Raw genomic sequence first — 25,662 nt, forward strand, 5'->3', positions numbered from 1 at the left:
CCTCACATTCTTTGGCTGAAGTTGATAAAGCACAATTCCTTTTCCGTAGCATCCAGAAGAATGTTTTCTCAGATAAAACTCAGTGGACAGCATGGGATAGTGTATGTTTGTTGGATTTTAGAACAATCTTTATTGCCCACCCAGTGAATCGATTTACTCTTGGCTTATGTTCTAATGCAAATGAATATTTCGTGTTAAAAAAAAAAACAAGAATGGTATTCCAATACGAACCTGTAAATCCTATTTCTTTTCTACAAAATAATTGGTCTACTTCTCAGCCACCTGACAGAAACTGCTCTAAAGGAAAAATTCAACCAAGCAAAACACTTTGAAGCAAGTAAATAAAGCAAACCCACCCACGCAACCCAAATAAACGCCCTGACAATGGCTTCCAGGCCAGGAGTCACAGCTCATAGCTTATAATACCAGCCAAAACAACAACAAACGGTGTATGGCACGCAGAATAGCACATGGACTTGCTCAGGCGTAAATCCCAATTTTATAGAAGGAAAATTTTTAACATATGCAGCACTGGCAAGATGATGAATACTGCATAAACACAGGGCATGTGTATGAGCAATAGAACAATACATTGGCAAAATTTAATAATTTTTCTCTTTCTTTCATATGGGATTGCTCAAGCAAAAAAAAGAATTTGCTAATTTCTTCATTTTCTGATAGAGGGTAAAGGTTTCATTATTATTTATAGAAGGAAAGTTCCTCATATTCAGAATTGGGTTCAGCAGATGTCTAAGTTGGTATTCTGTGCTCTTGATTCAGAATATTATCATCACCAGCATTTAGTAAAAAATCCTCAGACAGATTTTTCTTCAGTAGAAATGGTCAGACCAGTCCTACTGAAGAAAAATCTGTCGGAGAATTTTTTATTATTATATTGGCTGAGAAGTAAAGACCAATTATTTTGTAGAAAAGAAATAGGATTTACAGGTTCGTATTGGAATACCATTTTTGTTTTGTTTTTTAGCACGAAATATTCATTTGCATTAGAACATAAGCCAAGAGTAAATCGATTCACTGGGTGGGCAATAAAGATTGTTCTAAAATCCAACAAACATACACTATCCCATGCTGTCCACTGAGTTTTATCTGAGAAAAACATTCTTTTGGATGCTACGGAAAAGGAATTGTGCTTTATCAACTTCAGCCAAAGAATGTGAGGCTATAAAGAACAGCCTGTTTTTTAAACATTTGAAAAGATTTGAATTACACACCTAGGTACAATTGTCAGTGGTATAATATATATATATATATATATATATATATATATATATATATATATATATATATATATATATATATATATATATATATATATATATATATATATATACAGTGAGGAAAATAAGTTTTTGAACACCCTGCTATTTTGCAAGTTCTCCCACTTAGAAATCATGGAGGGGTCTGAAATTGTCATCGTAGGTGCATGTCCACTGTGAGAGACATAATCTAAAAATAAAAAAATCCAGAAAACACAATGTATGATTTTTGAACTATTTATTTGTATGATACAGCTGCAAATAAGTATTTGAACACCTGAGAAAGTCAATGTAATTATTTGGTACAGTAGCCTTTGTTTGCAATTACAGAGGTCAAATGTTTCCTGTAGTTTTTCACCAGGTTTGCACACACTGCAGGAGGGATTTTGGCCCACTTCTCCACACAGATCTTCTCTAGATCAGTCAGGTTTCTGGCCTGTCTCTGAGAAACACGGAGTCCACCTCCACTACATTTATTATCCTAAATTAGATGCACCTGTTTGAGGTCATTAGCTGCATAAAGACACCTGTCAACCCCATACAATCAGTAGGAATCCAACTACTAACATGGCCAAGACCAAAGAGCTGTCCAAAGACACTAGAGACAAAATTGTACACCTCCACAAGGCTGAAAAGGGCTACGGGGAAATTGCCAAGCAGCTTGGTGAAAAAAAGGTCCACTGTTGGAGCAATCATTAGAAAATGGAAGAAGCTAAACATGACTGTCAATCTCTCTCGGACTGGGGCTCCATGCAAGATCTCACCTCATGGGGTCTCAATGATCCTAAGGAAGGTGAGAAATCAGCCCAGAACTACACGGGAGGAGCTGATCAATGACCTGAAAAGAGCTGGGACCACCGTTTCCAAGGTTACTGTTGGTAATACACTAAGACGTCATGGTTTGAAATCATGCATGGCACGGAAGGTTCCCCTGCTTAAACCAGCACATGTCCAGGCACGTCTTATCAGGTCAGATGAGACCAAAATAGAACTTTTAAGGTTGCCAATGACCATTTGGATGATCCAGAGGAGTCATGGGAGAAAGTCATGTGGTCAGATGAGACCAAAATAGAACTTTTGGGTCATAATTCCACTAAACGTGTTTGGAGGAAGAAGAATGATGAGTACCATCGCAAGAACACCATCCCTACTGTAAAGCATGGGGGTCGTAGCATCATGCTTTGGGGGTGTTTTTCTGCACATGGGACAGGGCGACTGCACTGTATTAAGGAGAGGATGACCGGGGCCATGTATTGCGAGATTTTGGGGAACAACCTCCTTCCCTCAGTTAGAGCATTGAAGATGGGTCGAGGCTGGGTCTTCCAACATGACAATGACCCAAAGCACACAGCCAGGATAACCAAGGAGTGGCTCTGTAAGAAGCATATCAAGGTTCTGGCGTGGCCTAGCCAGTCTCCAGACCTAAACCTAATAGAGAATCTTTGGAGGGAGCTCAAACTCCGTGTTTCTCAGCGACAGGCCAGAAACCTGACTGATCTAGAGAAGATCTGTGTGGAGAAGTGGGCCAAAATCCCTACTGCAGTGTGTGCAAACCTGGTGAAAAACTACAGGAAACATTTGACCTCTGTAATTGCAAACAAAGGCTACTGTACCAAATAATTACATTGACTTTCTCAGGTGTTCAAATACTTATTTGCAGCTGTATCATACAAATAAATAGTTCAAAAATCATACATTGTGTTTTCTGGATTTTTTTATTTTTAGATTATGTCTCTCACAGTGGACATGCACCTACGATGACAATTTCAGACCCCTCCATGATTTCTAAGTGGTAAAACTTGCAAAATAGCAGGGTGTTCAAATACTTATTTTCCTCACTGTATATATATATATATATATATATATATATATATATATATATATATATATATATATATATATATATATATATATATATATATATATTATACCACTGACAATTGTACCTAGGTGTGTAATTCAAATCTGAATGCAGCATTGTGCAGGAAGAACAACAGACACTCATCAGGCCACTGTTCACTACCTGTATTTCATCAACAAAAACACGTGTCCAATTTTTTCTCCCAAACAACCTTCATTGTAGCTGTCTTCCCCAGAGCTTTCGTTAATTAATTGACATGTAATGAATTAGTTACCATGTCAGGCTGATGTGTCTTCTAGAGATGGCATTTCTCTGAAATAGCATGGACGTTCTGCTTTGTACTGGCTTATTTATCATTTAATTACATGGCCACTTCAACTCTGTAGTAGAAGTTCAGTTCTCCAAAATACTGAAAAGTAATATTTGGGTAGAGTGGCGGTGAAACACTTGAGGTGTAGAATTCACTGCAATCCACTGCAATGCAAATGTGAAAGTAAGCAGTCCCATTTAAAAATGTGTTTTATAATTGTATTTATGGAGCAAAAAAATTGTTGATTCTAGACTGAAACTTTTATTGTGATAATGCTAAATACATCACTTATGATGGTAACAACCACAAAGTGCATCCTACAATTGTAAAATTACTAATTTGTATTAATAAGAAGAAACTGTAACCTGCATTTGCATCTTATTCAGACATTGTGGTAGGCATTAAGGAATTAACAACTTATTTCAGTAGCCTGCTGGGTTAAAACAATGACACTGGACCTTTTAAAAACTTTTTTTTAATATATATTTTTCTTCTTTCTGCAAGATATCAGACTCCTCAGTAAAAAAACTGAAATCACACACACACACACACACACACACACACACACACACACACACACACACACACACACACACACACACACACACACACACACACACACAAACCACCTTTTATGCTTAAATGACAGCTGTTAACTAATCACCAATGATGTATTAATTACATGTATATTCTATTATGTATAGTTTTAATATATAGATATTTTATTTACCTATGTTGTTTTCACCATGCACTTTATGGAATGTCCAATGTAGGTGTGTGTTCTAGTTAGTTTTGTGTTATCTTGTGTTAATTTTTGTTGCTTTATGGAGCACCCTAATCACTATGTCCAAGAGTCACTTGACATGAGTTAAAATGGATTATATTTCTTCATTACCTAATTTGATTTCCTCTCCAGTTTATCAACAGACACCTAAAAATTCTGTAATTATTTGCTAGTTAAGAAAACTCTAATAATGGCAATTATCCAATTCCTGAGGCAACAAAATATCTCCACACTGTTACTCTGCCATCACCATGATATGAGTTCTTATTTTAAGATTTTGCTACTAGATGCCAAAAATGCCTGGGGAACACTGGGTGCTTTCATTTCCCAAATCTTACAAAAATTTTGATGTTTCTCTTGGGTTCATCATCATTTCCTTCATTGCTATTTTCCCATGAATGCCATTTTTGGACAGACTGTTTCAAATGCAAAGTCTTGATTAGTGACCCTCACTAAGGCTACATAGCCCTGCAGCTCTTTGGCTGCTCTTTTGGGATTTTTTGACATCTTGGAAGTTTCATTGCTAGGCCCAGTGTTTTCATTTGGCCTAAATGGCTCTCGGTGTAGTTTAAATATTCATCTTGTCTTTTTAACCCTTTTTAGACTGATATACACTATATAAAGAAAATTTTGTGGACACCTGACCATAAGATTCGTATCTGCTTTTTAAAACCTCCCCAACAGCAAATGTAGCCCTCATTTGCTGTTGTAATAACCTCCACTCTCCTGGGAAGATTGTACTAGATTCCACTAGATTTTGGAGTGTGATTGTGTAGATTTGTGCTCACAAGGGTGTTGGTAAAGTCATGTACTGGTGTAGAGTGAAAATACTTGGGGTGCAGTCAGTGATTCAATTCATCCCAAAGGTTGAGGTCAATATGGTTAAGATCAAAGCTCTATAGCAGGCCACTCAAGTTCTTGCACTCCAACCCCTCCAACCCAACTCTAACTATATCTGCATGGAGCAGGTTTTTTGCACGGGGGCATTGTAATGTCGGAACAGGCATTCGGCCCAGGATCTGAAAGGAGGGCATCATGTACTGCTTCGGAATATCACAGTACATATTGGAACCCATGTTTCCCTCAATGAACCACAGCTTCCCAGTACCAGCAGCACTCATGTAGCACCAGACAATGATGCTACCACCACCATGCTTGACTTTAGGCAGTTTTCACCAGGGCATAGCCACACATGCTGGACACCATCTGAGCCAATCAAGTTTATCTCATCAGACCACAGGACATGGTAACAGTAATTAATGCTCTTGGACAGGTTGTCTTCAGCAAACTGTTTGCAGGTTTTCTTGTGAGCCAGCTTCAGGAAAAGCTTTGTTTGGGGATGATGGCCTTGCAAACCGACTTGTTGCAGAGTGCGGCATAAGGTCTGAGCACTGACAAGCGGCTTATCCACTTCTGCAACCTCTAAAGCAATGGTGCTAGCACTCATGCGTCTGTTTTTAAAGCCACCTTCTGCACCGGAGAAACAGCATGAGGACTCAACTTCTTTGGTCGATCCTTCCTTGCCAGGCCTGTTCCAAGTGGAACACGTCTTGAAAAAACCCTCTGTATGACCCTCGCCACTGTTCTGAAACTCAGTTTCAGGGCGTTATCGATCTTCTTATAGCCTTGGCCATCTTTGTGGAGAGCAACCATTATAATTCTCAAATCCTCAGAGTTCTTTGCCATGTTGAACATCCAGTGATCAGTATGAGAGAATTTTTACTCAAAGCACCAAATTTTACACAGATTACTTTATACTCACCTACATTTTGCATAATTAGTCTTTTCTTTTTTTTTTTTTACGAGTGGATAAAAACTTAACTGGTCAAGCACACAGCAATCCACCAATCAGGGTAGAGTGTGCGCACTGTTTTGAACTTTAACTGCAGCTTGGTGGTATCTACAGTACTTACATTTTGAGAGCAATAAATGATGGAAGGAACTTCTGACTCTACATTGCCACAACACCCATGGCCTCATTTGCCTGATTTTTTTTATAGTTAAAAACATGACTTGGGGCTATTGATCAAATAAGTGTTTGACTAATTAATATCATTCTATTAATAGATTGGTGTGTTAAAATAACATTAGAGGCTTTTCACATAAACTATAAATGAAAATAGGAACATTATAGCCATGTACGTTTGAAGGCAAATACTTTTGTAATTTTACTCAAGTGAAAGTTGAAAGGGAACACTTTTACTTTTACTTTGACTAAAGTAATATTTTACTTACTGTATCTCTATTTTAACTCAAGTACATGATCTTTGTACTTCATCCACCACTGAAAGAAACCAGGACTAAATCAGTTATTAGACTTTGATGTGAACATCTGCAATAGTCCCATTCATTAAAGGTTGCTATGGAAACTATAACATATTAGAACTTGAAATAATATCTGATAACTTTGTCAGAGCTGCTGCTTTTAATAAAATAAAAAAAAACCTTCTGCCAAATCATATTCAGGAATTCAGCAGTACTGTAGTTTATTAAACAAATGTGACCTGTAATAATGTGTTCTAACACTTCGCTTAGTTATTTAGCAAATGCATAAAATGCAGTTGAATTTGCACCAAATGAAAAGGATTCGTCAGATGTCTTCACATCTCCCTGAATGTAAGGAATGTGGTGCTCCAAAAAGCAGACTTGAGTGTTGTTTGTGTTGAAGTAGCTACTCACTTTCTGGACACCTTTTCACACACTCGCAGATCGATATGACAGCATGCTGGATGTGAGAAGGTTTTTGTTGCGAAACCCTGTCTCCTTGACAACGGGCCTATTTGGAAAGCCTAACCTCATCAATTGGGTTTTGCCACAACTCCAGTGGTCTGAGGAGATCAGCATGGAGGCTCATTTAGAGAAGGCCAAACAGCAGGCCAGACATATCACTCACTGTGTCTAAAAATGCAGGCTTTACACTTAAACCTCCAATAATACCACACCACCACTGTGTGTACTCCATCCTGACGAAGCCTCTACAACATAAACTCAAAGGAGGAAAGCAATACTGTTCTTAGCTTAGCTTAGCTTAGCTTAGCTTAGCTTAGCTTAGTGTGTGTGTGTGTGTGTATGTGTGTGTGTGTGTGTGTGTGTGTGTGTGTGTGTGTGTGTGTGTGTGTATGTGTGTGTGTGTGTGTGTGTGTGTGTGTGTGTGTGTGTGTGTGTGTTAAGGAACGCATTATTTTCTTTAACAGAATCAGAAACAGAACCAGGATACAACAATATTTAAATAAAACGCATTATAAGTGATAATCAATATACACTGTATGGACAAAATCTTAGTGGACAAATGACTATAAGATTGGTATTTGGGAGGATGTCAGTTCAAATCCCAGCCACACCAAGCTGCCACTCCCTGAGCAAGGTCCTTTACCCCCTAACTGCTCAGTTGAATTATTTAAAGTATGAATCGATGTAAATGCCGAATGCCATAAATGTAAATAAAAACTTTCTAAACCTCCCATTTCACATTTAGTCCTCATTTGCTGTTATAAAAATAACTCTGCTCTTTGGAAAGATGTTCCACTTCATTTTGGAGTCTGGTTGTGGTGATTTGTGATCTTTCAGCAGCAAGGGTTTTAGTAAAATCAGATACTGATGTAAGGTAAAGAGGCCTATGGTATCATTCAAATTTATTCCAAAGTTAGTCAATCGGGTTGAGGTCTAATCTCTATAGCAGGAGATCTTCCACTCCAACCCATATCTTCATGGAGCTGCAACATGTGTCATGCTGCAACAGGATTGAGTCTTATAGCTCAAAAGAAGGGAAAATGTAATGCTTACATTCCCAAGACACGCTATACAATTGTGTGCGTCTAACTTTCCAGTAACAGTTTGGAGAAGAACCACATATGGCTGGAAAAGTCAGGTATTTTTGAGTTTTATACACACACAGACACACAAGCTTGTGCAGTCATAAAGAAAGTAAGAAATGTAATTGCCTTAGCACTGAGACACTAAAAGATTAAATGTGTGGGAGATTTGTGCAGAGTGGCCTTGGGAATGACTGTCAAATTATTCTGCATTCTTCCCACAGCAAGCAATGGCCAGCATACATTCACATGCACCACACAGCCATAGCTGTGCAAGAGATCACCAGTTACAAATCACTTAGGAGAGAATGTGTGAACCCACAACTCCTATAGAGATCAAGAGGACACAATGTGAATGAGTCGCAAGAATAATTATTTTCAACTATCAGACGTTTTTGATAAATCTATAAAAGAGGAGCCATAGGTCTCTTAATTTGGCTTTTCGGTAGGAGGCCTCATAAATAACTTAAATTGCAGTTACATCATATTCTCCACTCATTGTAGGAGAGAGAAAAATAATAGCCTTTTGGTGTAGACTTGTCCTTGCAGGGCATAAATTCTTGTGCAGTCAGAAAAAACATTCACCCTCGGGAATGAGCAGTAACACACCTGTTTCTTAACAGTATTCAGCACATATTGGTGCAATGTGTGAATAAGACCTTTACATAATTCGCATCCAAAATACCTGCTTTTTTTTTTTTTTTTTTTTTTTTTTTAAGTCTGCGTTCTTGGAGGTATGAGCAGCTCTCAGACATGTGAAGAACGTGATCTAGGAGACAGGATGAGAGTTTGTAGATGTGTGACCGGATCACTGAGTGTACGACAAGGCAGTCGGCACAATGCGGCAAACAGTTCCGTAGAACAAAAAGTCAACTTTAAACAACTTCAAAACTCAGCAATGATTAAAGGCCCAACCAAACCACAGAAGATAAAACATGGTTTGTTCATGAAAAAGACATAATTACTAATGAAGTAATACTTAGTGATAATACTAAATATGGAATCATACTTAGTAGAATTCTAAGAAAGGGGAGCGTTGTATTAAGTGTGTGTCTTGTTCATTTTCAGACATTTTTCAAAGCCAAAATTCTTTGGTTTTGCCTGAAAGCAATATTTACATTTATGGCATTTGGCAGATGCCCTTTTCCAGAGTGACTTACATTTATCTCATTCATAAAATTGAGCAGCTATGGGGTTAAGGGCCTTACTCAGGGGCCCAGGAGTGGCAGCTGGGTGTGACTGGGATTTGACCTTATGACCTTCGGATCCAATACCTTAACCAGTTACCACCTCCCAACACAATGACATGATTAATTTCCTTAATGTAATAACCTAGACATTATTTAGAATGATATATAAGTTTCGTAGGTACATATACAGTAGCTGCATGCCAGTTTTATTAAAATGTGTATTTAAATATAAATAATTGTATGATATGTAAATAGAGAGTTTGGGACCTGAGTGTAAGAACTCTTATTAGTAAGAAAGTTTATTAGTAAGCTGTTTTTGAGCAGCTCAAAGTTCAGTTACAAATCACATGTATATATTATCTGGTTTCCTGACAAAATGCTTTGATTTCATCTCCAGTGTCAGCATTTTGCATGTCAGACGGATGTCCTTGGTAGATGTTCTTATCAACTATTGTCATGAATAAAGTCATGATCTATATTTCCCATCATCCACTGCACCTCATGGGACTATGTCATATTTGCGTACTTGAGTCATATTCACAATAAATAGCTTATCACTTAAGTCCACAGCTCTCCTCCCTTATTGGCTCTCGAATGTCATTCACTGTGCTCATGTCCAGGATTTTTTGCTTTCCTCATTTATGTGCTCTTGTTTTGTGTAAATTATTTCCTGTGTATATACTGCAGGTTTGCACTCGAAATGAAATTTCATACACTTTTATCCACTTCCTGAATCCAAATACCTGAATGAGGGTTAATGACAACGGTCAAGCACTATGGAGTGTCAGCTTTCAATCAGAACTACTGAGCTAGCACTTTCCTGATACAAGAGGACTTTGCGCATTGTGGTTTCTCTCTGAGAGCCAAATAGCGAGAAGCTGGTAAGGGAACGACTGTTTATTTAGAATTGATTGTAATCTAAAAGCACAAAAACATCAGGGCATGCTGCTATTTAAAAAAATAAATCAGCATTGGGGTTGGAATAGTAGCTCTACTTCTTTAACACACTCCGTAACACTATCATTTATCAGTGATTACACACAAAACATAACACCTAGCACCAAGAAAGCACTGTAGGCACTGTATATTCAGACAGTTTTGGATAAAAACATAAGGATAAAACATAGGATACACAAAATTAAATTGGACATGTTTCTGGCTTAAAATCCATAAAACAGAAAAAAAAAGAAACTCAATAACACCAGTTATTGACAAAAGCAGGGAAATAGCAGCTATCTGTAAACCATTTATCGAAAAAAATTACAAAATTAAAGTTAACCACCACTTTCTCCAAAATGTTACTAAATCTCATGTAGAAGCAGCAAAGAACTAGCTTTTTAACAGGTATTACAAAAAAGACACATCCCAGGAGACATAGAAATGAGCTACAGCAAGGGTAGGAGCAATTTGGACAGCTGAAAATTATCTGGAAACTCCTCACTCCCATGAAACCTATGTGGCAGAACCTTGAAAAGCAACGTCCAAGAACAGAAAAATGCATGTTCTGGAGAGATAGTTAAATGGGAACAATCAGATATAATAATAAACATGTGTGCCTTGCAAGTCAAAAGATATCCAGCCAACACAATCAGATGGTCATTAAACGGCACAAACATGGTCTGAAAACTCTGTAACTTCCAAAAAGCATGGTTCACTCTGTAACTTCCAAAATCCATTATCCAGAGGGTAAACTTCAGAAAGAAGGGAAATGTTCCAATAGACAAAATACAAAATCTTGCTGTCTAGATCCAAGTCATGTCCATAGCAAATAAGCTGCAAAAACAGCTCATCAAACAGATAGATAGGGGGCAGCATGGAAGCAGAGAAAGATGACCTTTTAAGACCTCTGGGCCCAAACAGATAAATCAGTAATAACAGATAAGGGAAAGCATAAGGGAAAGAATCTGACGAACCAAAAAATATAAGGCAGGGAATATACCTGGCTAAAGAAAAACTAAAAGTAAAACACTAATTAGAAGTTTAAACCCACTAGTGTTAAAAGCACTTGAAATGATGAGTCAAGAAAATCTAGGGGGAAAACAGTTGGACAAGTGGCGACAACAGTTCCAACAATGAAACCGAAGTCTAGAAGTGCATATTGGTGCCAGAAATGCTGCATTGTACATTTACCTTATTTGGCAGATGCCCTTATCCAGAGCGACTTAAATTTATCTCATTCACACAACTAAGCAATGACAGGGCTATGGTCCTTGCTCAGGGGCCCCAGAGTGGCAGCTTGGTGTGACTGGGATTTGAACTCATGATGATCCCAAGTCCAATGCCTTAACCACTAAGCAACCTCCTCCCTGGACCCTCAAATAAACCAAAAATTAATGAATGTGGTCTTTCTTTGTCCCAGGTGGAAGTTAAAACCTCCTGTTTATGCAACCTTTCTTGTTGTTGTGCCTTGCATAATCTCCACTGCAATGCACAACCTCAAGTTGCAAACATTTAACTTGTGACACGTACACATGAGCTTTCTAAAACAAGTGAACATAGGAGTTCCTCCTATATACATGCTATTAACTGTTTGTTCTGAAGAGTACATTTGTATTTGGATGCAAATCCTACATGAAAAAAAATAAATCCTGAATGGTTTACATGCAATAAAACAAGTGTTATGTGTGAAATGTGAAATTTCAGCAAATAAAAAAAAGTATTTCCCTCATTTGAAGTTAATATGGCTTTCTGTCAGGGTATATAAAAGTGATCCAGTGGCTGATATACATGTTAAGATAATACATTTAATTTATATTAATCCTTCATGGGTAAGATAAAATATGATTGTAAAAATAATAAGGAATTATATGAAGAAAGAATTATAATTAATATAATAATTAATATATTATAAAAAGCCCAACTGTCTTGGAATTGGGGTTGTATAATTAGAATATATTGATTATTATATTAATTATAATTTCCTTCTTAAACATTAACTATAATGTCTTCTATTTAAAATAATAAATAAAAACAGAAAAATAGTAAATAAAAACAGAATGCAATGATTTACAAATTTCATAAATCCATATTCTATTTTACAATAAAACAAATAGACATATCAAATCTGTAAACTGAGAATATATACCATTTTAAGGAACAAAATAAGGTCATTTTGAATTTGACTGCAACAGATTTAAAAACGTTGGGACAGGGCCATGTTTACCTCTAAGTTGAAGTTTGAGCAACAATATTCTGAATTTGTTTCACAATTTATAGACATAGTCTTTCACAAATTGGTGAAGCTCTGCCCCCTCTATGTCTGAGAGACTATGCCTATCTAAGATACACTATTTACACCCAATCATCCTTTTGTCCTGTTGTTAATTAACCTGATTAGCTGCAATATTTTTCTTTAACTCTTTAATTTTAACTTTTGTTGCCCTGCTTCCCTGTTTTTTGAGACGTGTTGTAGCAATCAAATTCAAAATTACCTTTTTTCCCCTTAAAATGGTACATTATCTCAGTTTAAGTAATGCATTTGTTTACTAAATTTTATTGTGAAAAAATATAGGTTTATGGAATTTACAAGTCATTGCATTCAGTTGTTATTTACAATTTACACAGCGTCCCAACCGTTTTGCAATTGGGTTTGTATAAAGTAGCAGCCTGATATGTGCAAATATAATCAATACAGAAAATGCTAAATTAAAAGTAGCTGCTTGATCACAATATTTATATATTTAGACAGTATTAAAAGATTAGTCAAGTAAATGTTGTAAGACACTAAACAGGCACATCAGGCTGACTGATTAATTGGAACATATAACTGTCATCTAAGCCAAATAAAATATTTCTTTCAAAGTTTTTCCAGTATTCTGGGAGCAGACACACAATTCATTTATTGTAATGAACATATACATACAACATGACCCCTCACCCATATACTCTGGACTTCCCCAGACTGCTGCCCATTGGTGATGCAAATTCTTTAGACACACACTGGACCACTTGACCAGGGAGGGGCAATGTGGGGTCAATCAGAGCATCTGGTTTTAATGGAGCAATGGAAGACATTACAAAAAAAGGGCTTCAGAGAGCCAAGTGGAACGGCCTGAGTCACCTCCCAAACACAGCTGCTGAGCCAGAGACTTGCTCTTGATGAGCCAAACTCTCTTTAGAGCAATCCAGTGGGACAAGAGAGAGGGATCAGAGCACAAAGTCTGGGTCAGTGAGGGAGGGGTGGGTTTTTAGTGGATTTACAGTCCAGTGGGATAGTTTTGTTGAAACAGCAGCTATGCTGGCTTTAGTAGATAATAAGGAAACAATTACATGTTATCCCAGGAAAGTCCATGTGTACACAGTTTCTCACATCAAGTTTTTTTTTTAGGGTTTTTAAAATATTTTTTTTTATTTTCAATCCATTTGAGCTATTAGGTATTTTTCCGCAGAGATTATGCTGTGCTGAACCATAAAGCATTTTGTATTTGATTTGTATCCTGATTGGGTTTTAAATACATGCATTTTCAACAAACCAATGTGTCTTTGCTTAGCCAGACTGCTGTATCATATCTTAATTTGGATTTCTCCACATTACATGAAACCCCTATCTCCCAGCTTCTAGCTTCAACCTCCAGAACACATTTTGCATTCAGTCCCTGCCAGTGGCATTTTCTTGGTCACAACATACACTATATGCACAAAAGTTTGTGGACACCTAACCATAAGACCCAACATCATAAAATCCACCTGATCATAAGAACATCCATTTCCACATTTGGTTCCTAGTTGTTTTAAAGGCAGATGGTTCTCTACTGATGTAGGTGAGGTGAGGAGGCCAGGGGTGCAGTCCGCATTCTAGTTCATCCCAAAAGTGTTCAGATGAGTTGAGGTCAGAGCTCTATAGTAGGCCATTCAAGATCTTTCACCACAACTCCAAAAATGTCAGGACATTGTACAAATTGTGAATAAAAAAGGAATGCAATAATTTACAAATCTCATAAACCTATATTTTATTCACAATAGAATATAGATAAAATATCAAATGTTGAAAGTGAGACATTTTGAAATGTCATGCCAAATATTGGCTCATTTTGCATTTCATGAGGGCTACACATTTAAAAAAAAGTTGGGACAGGTAGCAATAAGAGGCCGGAAAAGTCAAATGTACATATAAGGAACAGCTGAGGACCAATTTTCAACTTATTAGGTCAATTGGCAACATGATTGGGTATAAAAAGAGCCTCTCAGAGTGGCAGTGTCTCTCATAAGTCAAGATGGGCAGAGGATCACCAATTCCCGCGAAAAATAGTGGAGCAAAATCAGAAAGGAGTTTTTCAGAGAAAAATTGCAAAGAGTTTGAAGTTATCATCATCTAAAGTGCATAATGTCATCTAAAGATTTAAAGAATCTCACACAATCTCTGTGCGTAAGGGTCAAGGCCTGAAAACCATATTGAATGCCCGTGATCTTCGGGCCCTTAGTCGGCACTGCATCACATACAGGAATGCTACTGTAATGGAAATCACAACATGGGTTCAGGAATACTTCCAGAAAACATTGTCGGTGAACACAATTCACTGTGCCATTCGCCGTTGCCGGCTAAAACTCTATAGGTCAAAAGAGAAGCCATATCTAAACATGATCCAGAAGCACAGGTGTTTTCTCTGGGCCAAGGCTCATTTAAAATGGACTGTGGCAAGTTTTCTTTTTGGAAAACTGGGATGCCATGTCATCCGGACTAAAGAGGATAAGGACAACCCAAGTTGTTATCAGCGCTTAGTTTAGACGCCTGCATCTCTGATGGTATGGGGTTGCATGAGTGCGTGTGGCATGGGCAGCTTACACATCTGGAAATGCACCATCGATGCTAAAAGGTATATCCAAGTTCTAGAACAACATATGCTCCCATCCAGACGTCGTCTCTTTCAGGGAAGACCTTGCATCTTCCAACATGACAATGCCAGACCACATACTGCATCAATTGAAACATCATGGCTGCGTAGAAGAAGGATCCGGTTACTGAAATGGCCAGCCTGCAGTCCAGATCTTTCACCCATAGAAAACATTTGGTGCATCATAAAGAGGAAGATGCAACAAAGAAGACCTAATACAGTTGAGCAACTAGAAGCCTGTATTAGACAAGAATGGGACAACATTCCTATTCCTAAACTTGAGCAACTTGTCTCCTCAGTCCCCAGACATTTGCAGACAGGTATAAAAAGAAGAGGGGATGACACACAGTGGTAAACATGGCCTTGTCCCAACTTTTTTGAGATGTGTTGATGCCATGAAATTTAATCAATCAACTTATTTTTCCCTTAAAATGATACATTTTATCAGTTTAAACATTTGATATGTCATCTATGTTGTATTTTAAATATAATATTGAAATTTGAAACTTCCACATCATTGCATTCTGTTTTTATTCACAATTTGTGCAGTGTCCCAACTTTTTTGGAATCGGGTTTGTATATTTTCATAAAGCTTGATTTGTGTATTGTCATGCTGGAACACATTTGAGTCTCCTAGTTCAGCTACCACCTCTAATGACATCCTAAACAATCCTATACTTATACAAAGTCTCCAAATTTGTGGTAACAAGTTAGGTAAGAAACACATATGGATGAAAAAGTCAGGTGTCCCAATACTTTTTTCATATAGTGCAGCTTTCAAATCAAATAAATATATTTTAAGGTCCATTGTTTTTACATTCGGGCCAATCCAGTTGGGGGACAAGCAAGAAAACCAAACATGTAGGACAAATTATCAGTGAGAAAAGAGTCATGCAATTGAGAATTTATAAGATTTTCAATATTTACAAAATAATATGTGCATATAAATATTTTCCAATATTTTAATGACCAACATGGAGTCTGTGTTCATAAATGCACCTGATTTTTCCTTATTCTACAATATGCAATAATATTCTATAAATATAGATTCTACATATAAATAAGATTTTGCAATACTTTTATATTTATGTATTGTACTTGTATGTAAATGTATTTGATGTATTTACAAATTTTCATGTCCATTTGCTATTATAACTTTGCATAACTAATAAATAAATTAATAATCCTTTGTATGCAATACCACTTTAACTTTTTCTGCATACAAGCAGGTTACACAATTACTTGTAATTTACTGCCTCCAAGCTACAGCTAAAACCAACATCGTTCTCATCACTAAGGTTACACCAATTCTTTTTTTGAGATTGTAGCTTAGTGGTAATGCTTTGGCTCTAAAGGTCATGAGTTCAAATCATAGCCACACTTAGCTGCCACTCCTGGGCCCCTGAGAAAGGCCCTTAACCTCGTAATTTCTCAGTTGTATAAATTGTTTTTATATACATATATATATATATATATATATATATATATATATATATATATATATATATATATATATATATATATATATATATATATATATATATAATATAAAATATTATATTTTATTTATTTATTTATTATTTATTTATATTGCTCAACATAAAGTCTGCAACAGTTGAATTTCTTTATTCTTTTATGAGTCTCATGAACATGCTTTATTGTTTTGGTACTAGTGGGAGCTGTGAAATGTTTCTCAACCTGCCACCTGACAAAGAAAAATGTGTACAAAATGAGTTTTCACCTGATTAAATCTCTCCAGTGTCTCTTTGGCCTCGACTAAAACTGGGTCCAGACCTCTGACCTTAATCTCAGGATTTTGTCTTTGGGCCTGGAGGCCGTTCCCCACCACAAAACCTGTGTAACTGAAGAAGAGAAAGAATGATAAATAGTAAATATGGTGCAATCTTCAACATCACACATTCTTTTTTCAAAAATGCTGTTATTGAATTACTAATATTGTTCATTACTTACAGTGTATTGTATAGAAATGTGATTGTATAACATAACATTACCCAAGTACCTTGTATTTCTAAGACAGGGTATAGAACCGAAAAGTCAATTCAAACCATTTCTTTTTGCTTTTATACAATTTTTAATTTTCAGGATTAAAACACATGGCATACATTTAAAGAGAAAAAAATTATCAGAGTTACTGTTACCAATCCAAAGATATTTTTGTTTTATAACAGAATGTCCTATATGTTTTATTCCTTTTTTTCCCCGACAGCAATTTGTCAAAAATTATAGTTTATTTGAATGACACCTCACATTTTATCCATTTGTTGTATACAGTATGTGCAATGTTGTAGAATGACTGCAGTACAAGTACCTGTTATCACTTGTTTTATAACAGCTATATCATGCTGTACTTGCACAACAGCTGCACATTTATAGCTTTTATATATATTTGGCTATACAGTGGAACCCGGTTATGTCGCCGGCCTAGGGGACGCCAAAAAGCGCCAAGATAACCGATGATCGAGGTAAACGAAAACCAATATGGCGGCAATATATTAACGTTCTTGAAATTTCTTTATGTACATAATGTGCGTTATTAAATGAGAATGTGCATGCACGTGTTTTTGGAGTTTTTTTTACACAACAGCGTTGCCGCGATTTGTTTGATTGGTCATGCGAATTGAGATAACCTGTAATGCGGATAAGGAGGCGGAAGCCGAAGTAAACGCAAACAAAGTTTATTGAGAATACTCAGGAGATAATTCACCACTACTTGTAGCGAAGCAGTAATATCCAGCGGTGTGCTCCGAGAGCGCAGTCCACCAAGTTCTGTGAAAGCAGAGACAGTTCGTGTAGAGAATCCACGGATCCGCGCTATGGAAAGCGCAGCGCTGGGCAGCAACGGATAAACGTGGTGCAGACAGCGGGTGTAACAAAGAAAATAGATTTATTTTGAATGGTGCCAAAATACTTTTTTACTGTGAAATAGTTCATTATACAGTATATATATTTTCTGTGTAATTCATTTGTCTTTATATTATACCTGAGAAGAGGGGAATTAGCGACACCTATAGGTGAAGTAAGAAAAGAATAAAACGCAAGTTGCATCGGTCATTTACTCTCAGTTCCACCTGAACTGTTGAGGTAAACGGTAAGCAACAAATGTCCTCTCCGGTAATAATCATACACATGCTGTTAATAAACTTTTTATTTATTTTACAAACGATATGATTTCACTAAAGTGTTTTTTGACAAATTGGAGTAGTTGAGTTTTTCTTATTTCATAATTAAGTGTGCGGGCGCGCTATACGCGTGTGTAATTTGTGTTATCCCTTTTTTATTTTTGTGTACTTATTTTGTTTCCCTTAATTGTATTATTTAACATTTTTGTGACCGGATGAGCTGTGTAACTATGTCACCTGCGTGTCTTTTTATTTTACCCTCAGTAAAACACAACGCATGGATGAACTCTAAAATGGTGTGAAGGTGGTCTTTTTTCGGGCGAATCTGACATGAGAACCAAGAGGGGTTACAATGGTGCCGTGATTCCCGCTCGTGGTCAACGTGGTGCTGATCATCGAGGAAGTGACGTTGCAGGATTCGTCTGGACGGTCGGACCGTGGTTGCCAGATTCTCCGGTTATAGACTCTTTCCTTATTTTTTTTTACTTCACAATATAACCGATGGAAATCGGATTTCTTTCTCATCAGATTTCAAAACAACATTTAACTGTGACAGATCAAGGGTAGCACACTGAGAACCTGCAGAGCTATTATCACTAGAAGTCCTAGCAAATCCACCTCCCGATAAAAGTCTGGCGTTTACTGAATCACCAATCTTCCGACCCAATTCTTCAACCAAGGCACCAAATTCACTGGTGTCATGCCCGCTAGATGCCTTCGGTACACAGGGTTTAGGAGTAGACGTGATAGGGAAAGTCTGATTAATATCATAACCTTCCCCTGATATACAAGTATTGGGCTCATACTTAACACCACCTAACCCTATCTTAGTATCAGAAAACTGCATCAGATATTTTCCCCGCCCAGCCCCAAACAAGGGAGTATCTGTGCCACCCTCAGCCATCTATGATGATATCCATAAAAAGGTTTTCAAATAAAACACTAAGTTAAACAAAAACAACAATTTATATTAAGCAGAAACAAGATTTTCAATTACAACAACATCCACCTGTATTTAGGGGGGATGGTTCGGGGAAATGTAACGTTCAGGAGTGGGTTGATATGATGCAGCGTTATTTACGGAAGAGAAACATCAACGTCGCTGAACAAGCTAACGAGATAATCAGTCATCTCATGGGTAGGGCGAAAGACATAGTGAAGGTAGCTTTGCGTAGTAACTCTACATTGGACAGCAAACATCACCCAGAAATAATCTATAGTATACTTAAGCAACACTTCAGCAAAGTGTCCTATCCTAGTATGCCACTTGCTGATTTTTATAGCACACAACCTAAACATGGTGAGAATCCTGTGGATTACTGGCTTCGTTTAAACAAGGCAGCGGATATTGCCAATGAGTGTCTTGGAGCTCAAGGGAGGAAAATGGACAATCTGAATTCTGAGGTTGCAATGATGTTTGTGAGGAATTGTCCAGATACTGAAAGTGCACGCGTTTTCAAAGTGCGCCCGTTAGAAAGCTGGACGGCAAAGGATGTCCAGGAGCTTTTGGACAGTTTTCAGCATGAACAAAAGTCCAGAGTAAGCGCTAACGTGTATTCCGTTTGTCAAAATGCTCATATATCCTTACAGAAATGTGAAAATGTTGATATTGGTCCCGAGGCTGTACTTTCATGCTTTAAACAGGGAACCAGGAACCTTGTTTCTTTCCATAAAGAACGTTTGTCCTGATTCGCAAAGAGTTGTTTTTCAGAATACACAACGAGTTGCATGTTCAGTTACACTTTTCTACACACCTGTTGTTCTTAAGGACTCCGTTACTGTCAAAGCAGTGTTGGACACTGGCTCAATGGCCTGTACCTTGAGTGATTCAGTTTTCAGTAAGTTAAGAGAACATGGTGTTTTGGAGGCAGTTAATGAGGAGGACACAGATGTTGTTTTGATTGGTTTGATTGGTTGCAAACGGGTGTTCCCAAGAAGTATGCTTGAACTTAAACTGGATGTTTATGGCTGTACTGTTATTGTCCCATGTCTCGTTGTGCCAGGTCAAGGAGATGACCTTATTTTGGGAACGAATGTCATTAAACATATTGTCCATAGACTGAAGAGTTCAGACAGATATTGGGAACTGATTTCTGCACCTAGCGAACGTAATCGAGAGTGTGATGAGTTCTTGTCAATGCTGGCTGGCGTACAACGATGGAAGGGTAGGACAGTTCCTGATGTTGTCGGTACAGTGAAGCTTAACCATGCAATAACACTTTCACCTGGTCAAGAACACTTAGTTTGGGGTAAACTTCCTGCTAAATCCTGTGGCCAACTAGGCAGTACTGTTTTGGTAGAACCTTCTAGACTTTATTCTGCCACTAGGAAAGTTCTGGTGGGTCGTGTTGTCACTCAGCTTTGGGGTGATGGCAGTATACCACTTAAGCTGATCAATCCTAGCGACAAACCAGTGACGCTTAGGCGGAACTCTAAAGTGGCCGACGTTTATCCTTGCATTGCTTCGGAGGATGTGGGTGAAACAGAGAGTGAGTTGCCGCTTCGGTCGACTGTTCAGCAGTCAGTGGTTGAGACGGACATGTCTGAAGATCTACGTTGCAGGCTCAGGCAATGTGGTTTAGAGACTATTGATCTAGATTCCTGTGAGGTTTCTGGATCCTGGAAGACGAAGCTCTGTAATCTCGTTCTTGAATATGAGTAAATTTTTTTAAGACATTCTCTTGATTGCGGCGAAGTCAGCGGTTTTGTACATAGAATACGTCTGTTTGATGAGAGGCCGTTTCGTTTACCCTTCAGACGAGTTCCCCCTTCACAGTACCAGAAGTTGCGTGTTGCTCTGAATGAGATGGAGGAGAGAGGTATAATTCGTAAGTCAGTTAGCGAATATGCGTCTCCTTTGGTACTGTGTTGGAAAAAGAATGGCGATTTGCTGATATGTACAGACTTCCGTTGGCTTAATGCACGTACTGTGAAAGATGCACACCCCCTTCCTCATCAAGAAGACTGTCTTGCAGCACTCGGTGGCAATTCATTGTTCAGTACAATGGATTTGACTTCTGAATTTTACAATATCCCATTACATGAAGACGACAAGAAGTACACTGCTTTCACTACACCAATAGGGTTGCATGAATATAATCGCAAGGCCTTTGTAACTCGCCTGCTAGTTTCATGCGAATGATGACTAGAATATTTGGTGACCAGAATTTCTTGTCATTGTTGTGCTACCTGGATGACATGGTCTTTGCACCTGACAAAAACATTGCATTGCAAAGGCTTGAAATGGTTTTTGGAATGTTGAAAAAACACAATTTAAAGTTGTCACCAAAGAAATGTCATTTCTTTAGGCGCTCTGTGAAGTTTCTTTTGATTTCGGAGGATGGTGTCGCCACCGATCCTAGGAAGGTCGAAGCGATTGCTAAGATTACTTCTGCAGATTTGATGTGCCCTGATGGTGTTACCCCATCAGTTAAGAAAATTCAGTCTTTTCTCGGTCTTGTCGTGTGGTACCAACGTTTCATTGAGAATTGTTTATCCCTTGCACACCCACTCTACGCTTTAACTAGTGGTGTGAAGAAAGGTAGAGGTAGGGGTCGCAAAGGTGTTACATCATTCAGGAAACTTACTCCTGATGATTGGACCCCAGCCTGTGAGGCGGCTTTGCCCGCTTTGAAGACAGCTCTGCTTTCTAATGTAGTCCTCGCACACCCTGACTTTTCCAGGCCCTTTATTCTAGCTACTGATGCTTCATCGGAAGGGTTGGGTGCTGTACTTTCGCAACTACGTCCAGGAGAACGCGAAGCTCGACCCATTGCGTTTGTGAGTAAATCACTTACCAGAGCGCAAGCCAGATATCCAGCACATCACCTTGAGTTCCTTGCTCTTAAGTGGGCTGTATGTGATAAGTTTAGCCATTGGCTTAAAGGGCACCGGTTCACAGCTTGGACGGATAATAATCCCTTGACGCACATCTTGACCAAACCGAGGCTTGACGCCTATGAACAAAGGTGGGTGGCTAAACTAGCCGCCTTTGAATTCGACATCAAATATGTTCCTGGGCCAAAGAACACAATAGCGGACACTTTGAGTAGGCAACCTTTTGTAGATGGTCGTGTTAGCTACCGCATAGCTAGGGAACCCTATGTCGAGCTAGTAGTGGACTCGGAGAACCATACTTGTGCTGCTGTGCAGGATGCTTTCCCGGTTGTCAAATGCCAGTCAGCGAGTGGCTGATAGTGCTGAGGTTTCGGCAGGTGCCTGTGATCGGAAAGGATTTGGGTGTGGATGTGTGTGGTAGTTTGTCAAGTGCAGAAGTGGCTGCTGTCTTTTCTAACCATCTTCACTGGGATGAGGGAGCGAAAGTGGGCTACTCCCCTGTCTGGATTCGTCCAACAGATCACTGACGTTGGGTTTGATTCTCTTCCTTCATACTCTCACCAAGAACTGAGAGACAGACAGCTTGAAGATGAGCATTTAAAGAGGGTGATACACTATGTTGACCTTAAACGTAGGCCCTCGAGACGTGAGCGTGCAGTGAACCCAGTGCTGCATTAAAACTCCTAAAGCAGTGGGATAGGCTGTCTTTGACCAATGGTGTCTTGTATCGTGTTTCAAAAGACCCTTTAACACGTCACAAAAGATTCCAATATGTGGTACCTTTTTCTCTCAGAACCGAAGTTTTGAGGGGTTGTCATGATGAGGCTGGACACCAAGGTCAGTATCGCACCCTTCACCTGTCTCATCAGCGTTTTTACTGGATTGGGATCGAGCGAGATGTCCGTGACTATGTGAAAGTTTGTGGTCGTTGCGTGCTTGCAAAGGCACCAGTACCAGAAGGTCGGGCTTTACTGGAGAGTATTAAGACTTCTGCTCCGCTTGAGTTAGTTTGTATTGATTTTTGGTCAGCCGAAGACTCTCAGAATAGGTCTGTTGACGTTTTGGTGGTTACTGACCATTTTACGAAGCTAGCACACGCTTTTCGTTGTTTGGATCAATCTGCTAAATCGGTGGCTAAGAAGCTTTGGGATAACTATTTCTGTTATTATGGCTTCCCAGAACGCATCCACTCTGACCAGGGTGCAAATTTTTTTAGCGAACTCATCAGACACTTGTTTGACTTTTGTGGGATAAAAGTCACAGACGACCCCATACCACCCAATGGGCAATGGCGCTGTTGAAAGGTTTAACCGGACACTGGGTTATATGATCAGGGCTCTAGAGCCAAGACCAAAGCATGATTGGCCCCAGATGCTTCACACACTGACCTTTCTGTACAATTGTACTGCACATGAGACGACAGGGTTTCCTCCATTTTATTTAATGTATGGTCGTACGCCGAGACTGCCAGTTAATGTGATTTTCAAGAGTGTATTGAGGGACGATTCGAGTGACTCTCTTTCCAAGTATGTAGTATTTTTGGACAGAGATTTGAAGGAGGCTCTTGCTGTTGCTGAGGTTAATACTTGCAGAGAACAGTCTCACCAGGCCAGGATGTACAACCGAAGACATAAGGGCGTGAACATGGAAGTCAGTGACAGGGTTCTGTTAGCCAGTATGAGTAAGCGTGGCAAACGCAAACGTTCAGATAAGTGGGAGGGTGTGGTATATACTGTGGTCGACCGTGATCCCAGGACTCCAGGACAAGATAAAACACCCTGTATCGGGTCAGCTTAAGGTAGTACACAGAAATCTACTTCTTTGTGTGAATTTTCTCCCTTTATGTAATGTTGTAGGAGCTACTGATGATGAGAGCGTGTTTTCTGTGGGCGATGATGTTTCCGATGACGGCTTGTTGGCTTTTGACAATTCGGTGGCTATGAGTGGAAGCCCTGAAGTTTCTGGGTCTGTGGATGCTAGTGGCCCCCATGTAGATAAGTCATGTGATTCTCATGATTTCTCTGTTTTTGCAAATGTGCCGCCACTTAGTGTGATTTCTGGAAATACTCTTTCGGACCATTCAGTTCATCAGGACCATGTACTGGTCAGGTCAATGTCTGCGATCCTAATTGTGCTGTTAGTGGAACGGTGGATGGTGCTGAGTTGTCGGGTCGTAGATCAAGGTTTGGCAGATTCTTGAAACCGGTGAATCGCCTTATTAGTTCTATGAACCGGCAGACCCTGCTCAACACTGGACAACAGAACCATGGCAAATGGTATTTTTCTGTTCTTGGTTTGAAACATTAGAGTACACAGTTTAGGGTGTTTTTGTCAATTTTGGAGTGCATATAGGTATGAGTTGCCGGGATGAAGTGTAGAAGGCACTTTATTTGGGTCTTGATTAAGAAGAAGTGATATGCGCAGCACTTTTTTTCTTATCAGTTCTTTAGATGAACAGTTTTTTTCTGATCAACAGCATTGTGCTAAGAATGGCAATTCTGGGATTTTGTATCTGTGGGAGTTTTGTTTCTTTGTTGATTTCGTGTTTGTTATATTTTGGCACATTTAGTGGGGGTGAATGTAACAAAGAAAATGGATTTATTTTGAATGGTGCCAAAATACTTTTTTTACTGTAAAATAGTTCATTATACAGTATATATATTTTATGATATGATTTCACTAAAGTGTTTTTTGACAACTTGGAGTAGTTGAGATTTTTTTATTTTATAATTAAGTAGCAGGTGTTTCACACGTGTTCCACATGTGTGCGGGCGCGCTATACGAGTGTGTAATTTGTGTTATCCCTTTTATTTTTGTGTCCTTATTTTGTTTCCCTTAATTGTATTATTTAACAGTTTTGTGACCGGATGAGCTGTGTAACTATGCAACCTGCGTGTCTTTTTATTTTACCCTCAGTAAAACACAATGCATGGATGAACTCTAAAATGGTGTGAAGGTGGTCTTTTTTCAGGCGAATCTGACATGAGAACCAAGAGGGGTTACACAGGATCGGGGTAATCCGGGGGGTCGTTGAGAGAATGTGGAGTCCGAGAAGAAGGGTACGTAGCGGGATACGTATACGTGATTACACAGACCGCCATGAACCAACACATACGATCATGCACAAACAATAACGGACCGCGAATGTGTGGAGGTGAGGGGCTTAAATAGGAGATGGGATGAGTGAGTGAATGAGAGTCAGGTGTGTGTGATCAGCATGACTGCGACGAGCTCAGTGCTCAGAGAAGAAGCAGGGTGCTTCAGGGAATGCCGCCACCGAAGGGGGCGTGGCAGGGGGATAACCGATTAAAAAATGCCAAGACAAAGCGAGAATTTGGCGGTTCCACTTCAAAAACGTCGACTTAATAGGGTTGGCGAGTTAACCGAGGTCGAGATAAGTGGGTTTGACTGTATTTACATATATTTGCATATTCATCTGCACTTGTCAGTTTACATTTGCACTTCTGGTAGATCCTAAAAATGCATTTTGTTGCTGTGTACTTGTGCAATGCAATGACAAAATGTGTTCTATCTATCTATATAGCTATCTAGCTAGTCCAACATCCTAACAAGTCCAACATCCTAACAGCTAGCTATTTCAAGAGCTATTTATCTAGCTA

General features: G+C 38.7%; 1 protein-coding gene across 1 annotated transcript in view; it reads right to left on the reverse strand.

Annotated features, from left to right (window-relative positions):
- gpc5b (glypican 5b) overlaps positions 1–25,662 on the reverse strand; it is an 84,983-nt gene that overhangs the window by 24,075 nt on the left and 35,246 nt on the right. Inside the window, exon 7 of the mRNA XM_083559213.1 lies at positions 16,807–16,927. Within this exon, the coding sequence (XP_083415339.1) occupies positions 16,807–16,927 (121 nt within the window). The remainder of the gene's footprint in view (positions 1–16,806; positions 16,928–25,662) is intronic.

The sequence above is a fragment of the Silurus aristotelis genome (assembly GCF_946808225.1).
Source record: "Silurus aristotelis genome assembly, chromosome: 13".
Taxonomy (NCBI): Eukaryota; Metazoa; Chordata; class Actinopteri; order Siluriformes; family Siluridae; genus Silurus; species Silurus aristotelis.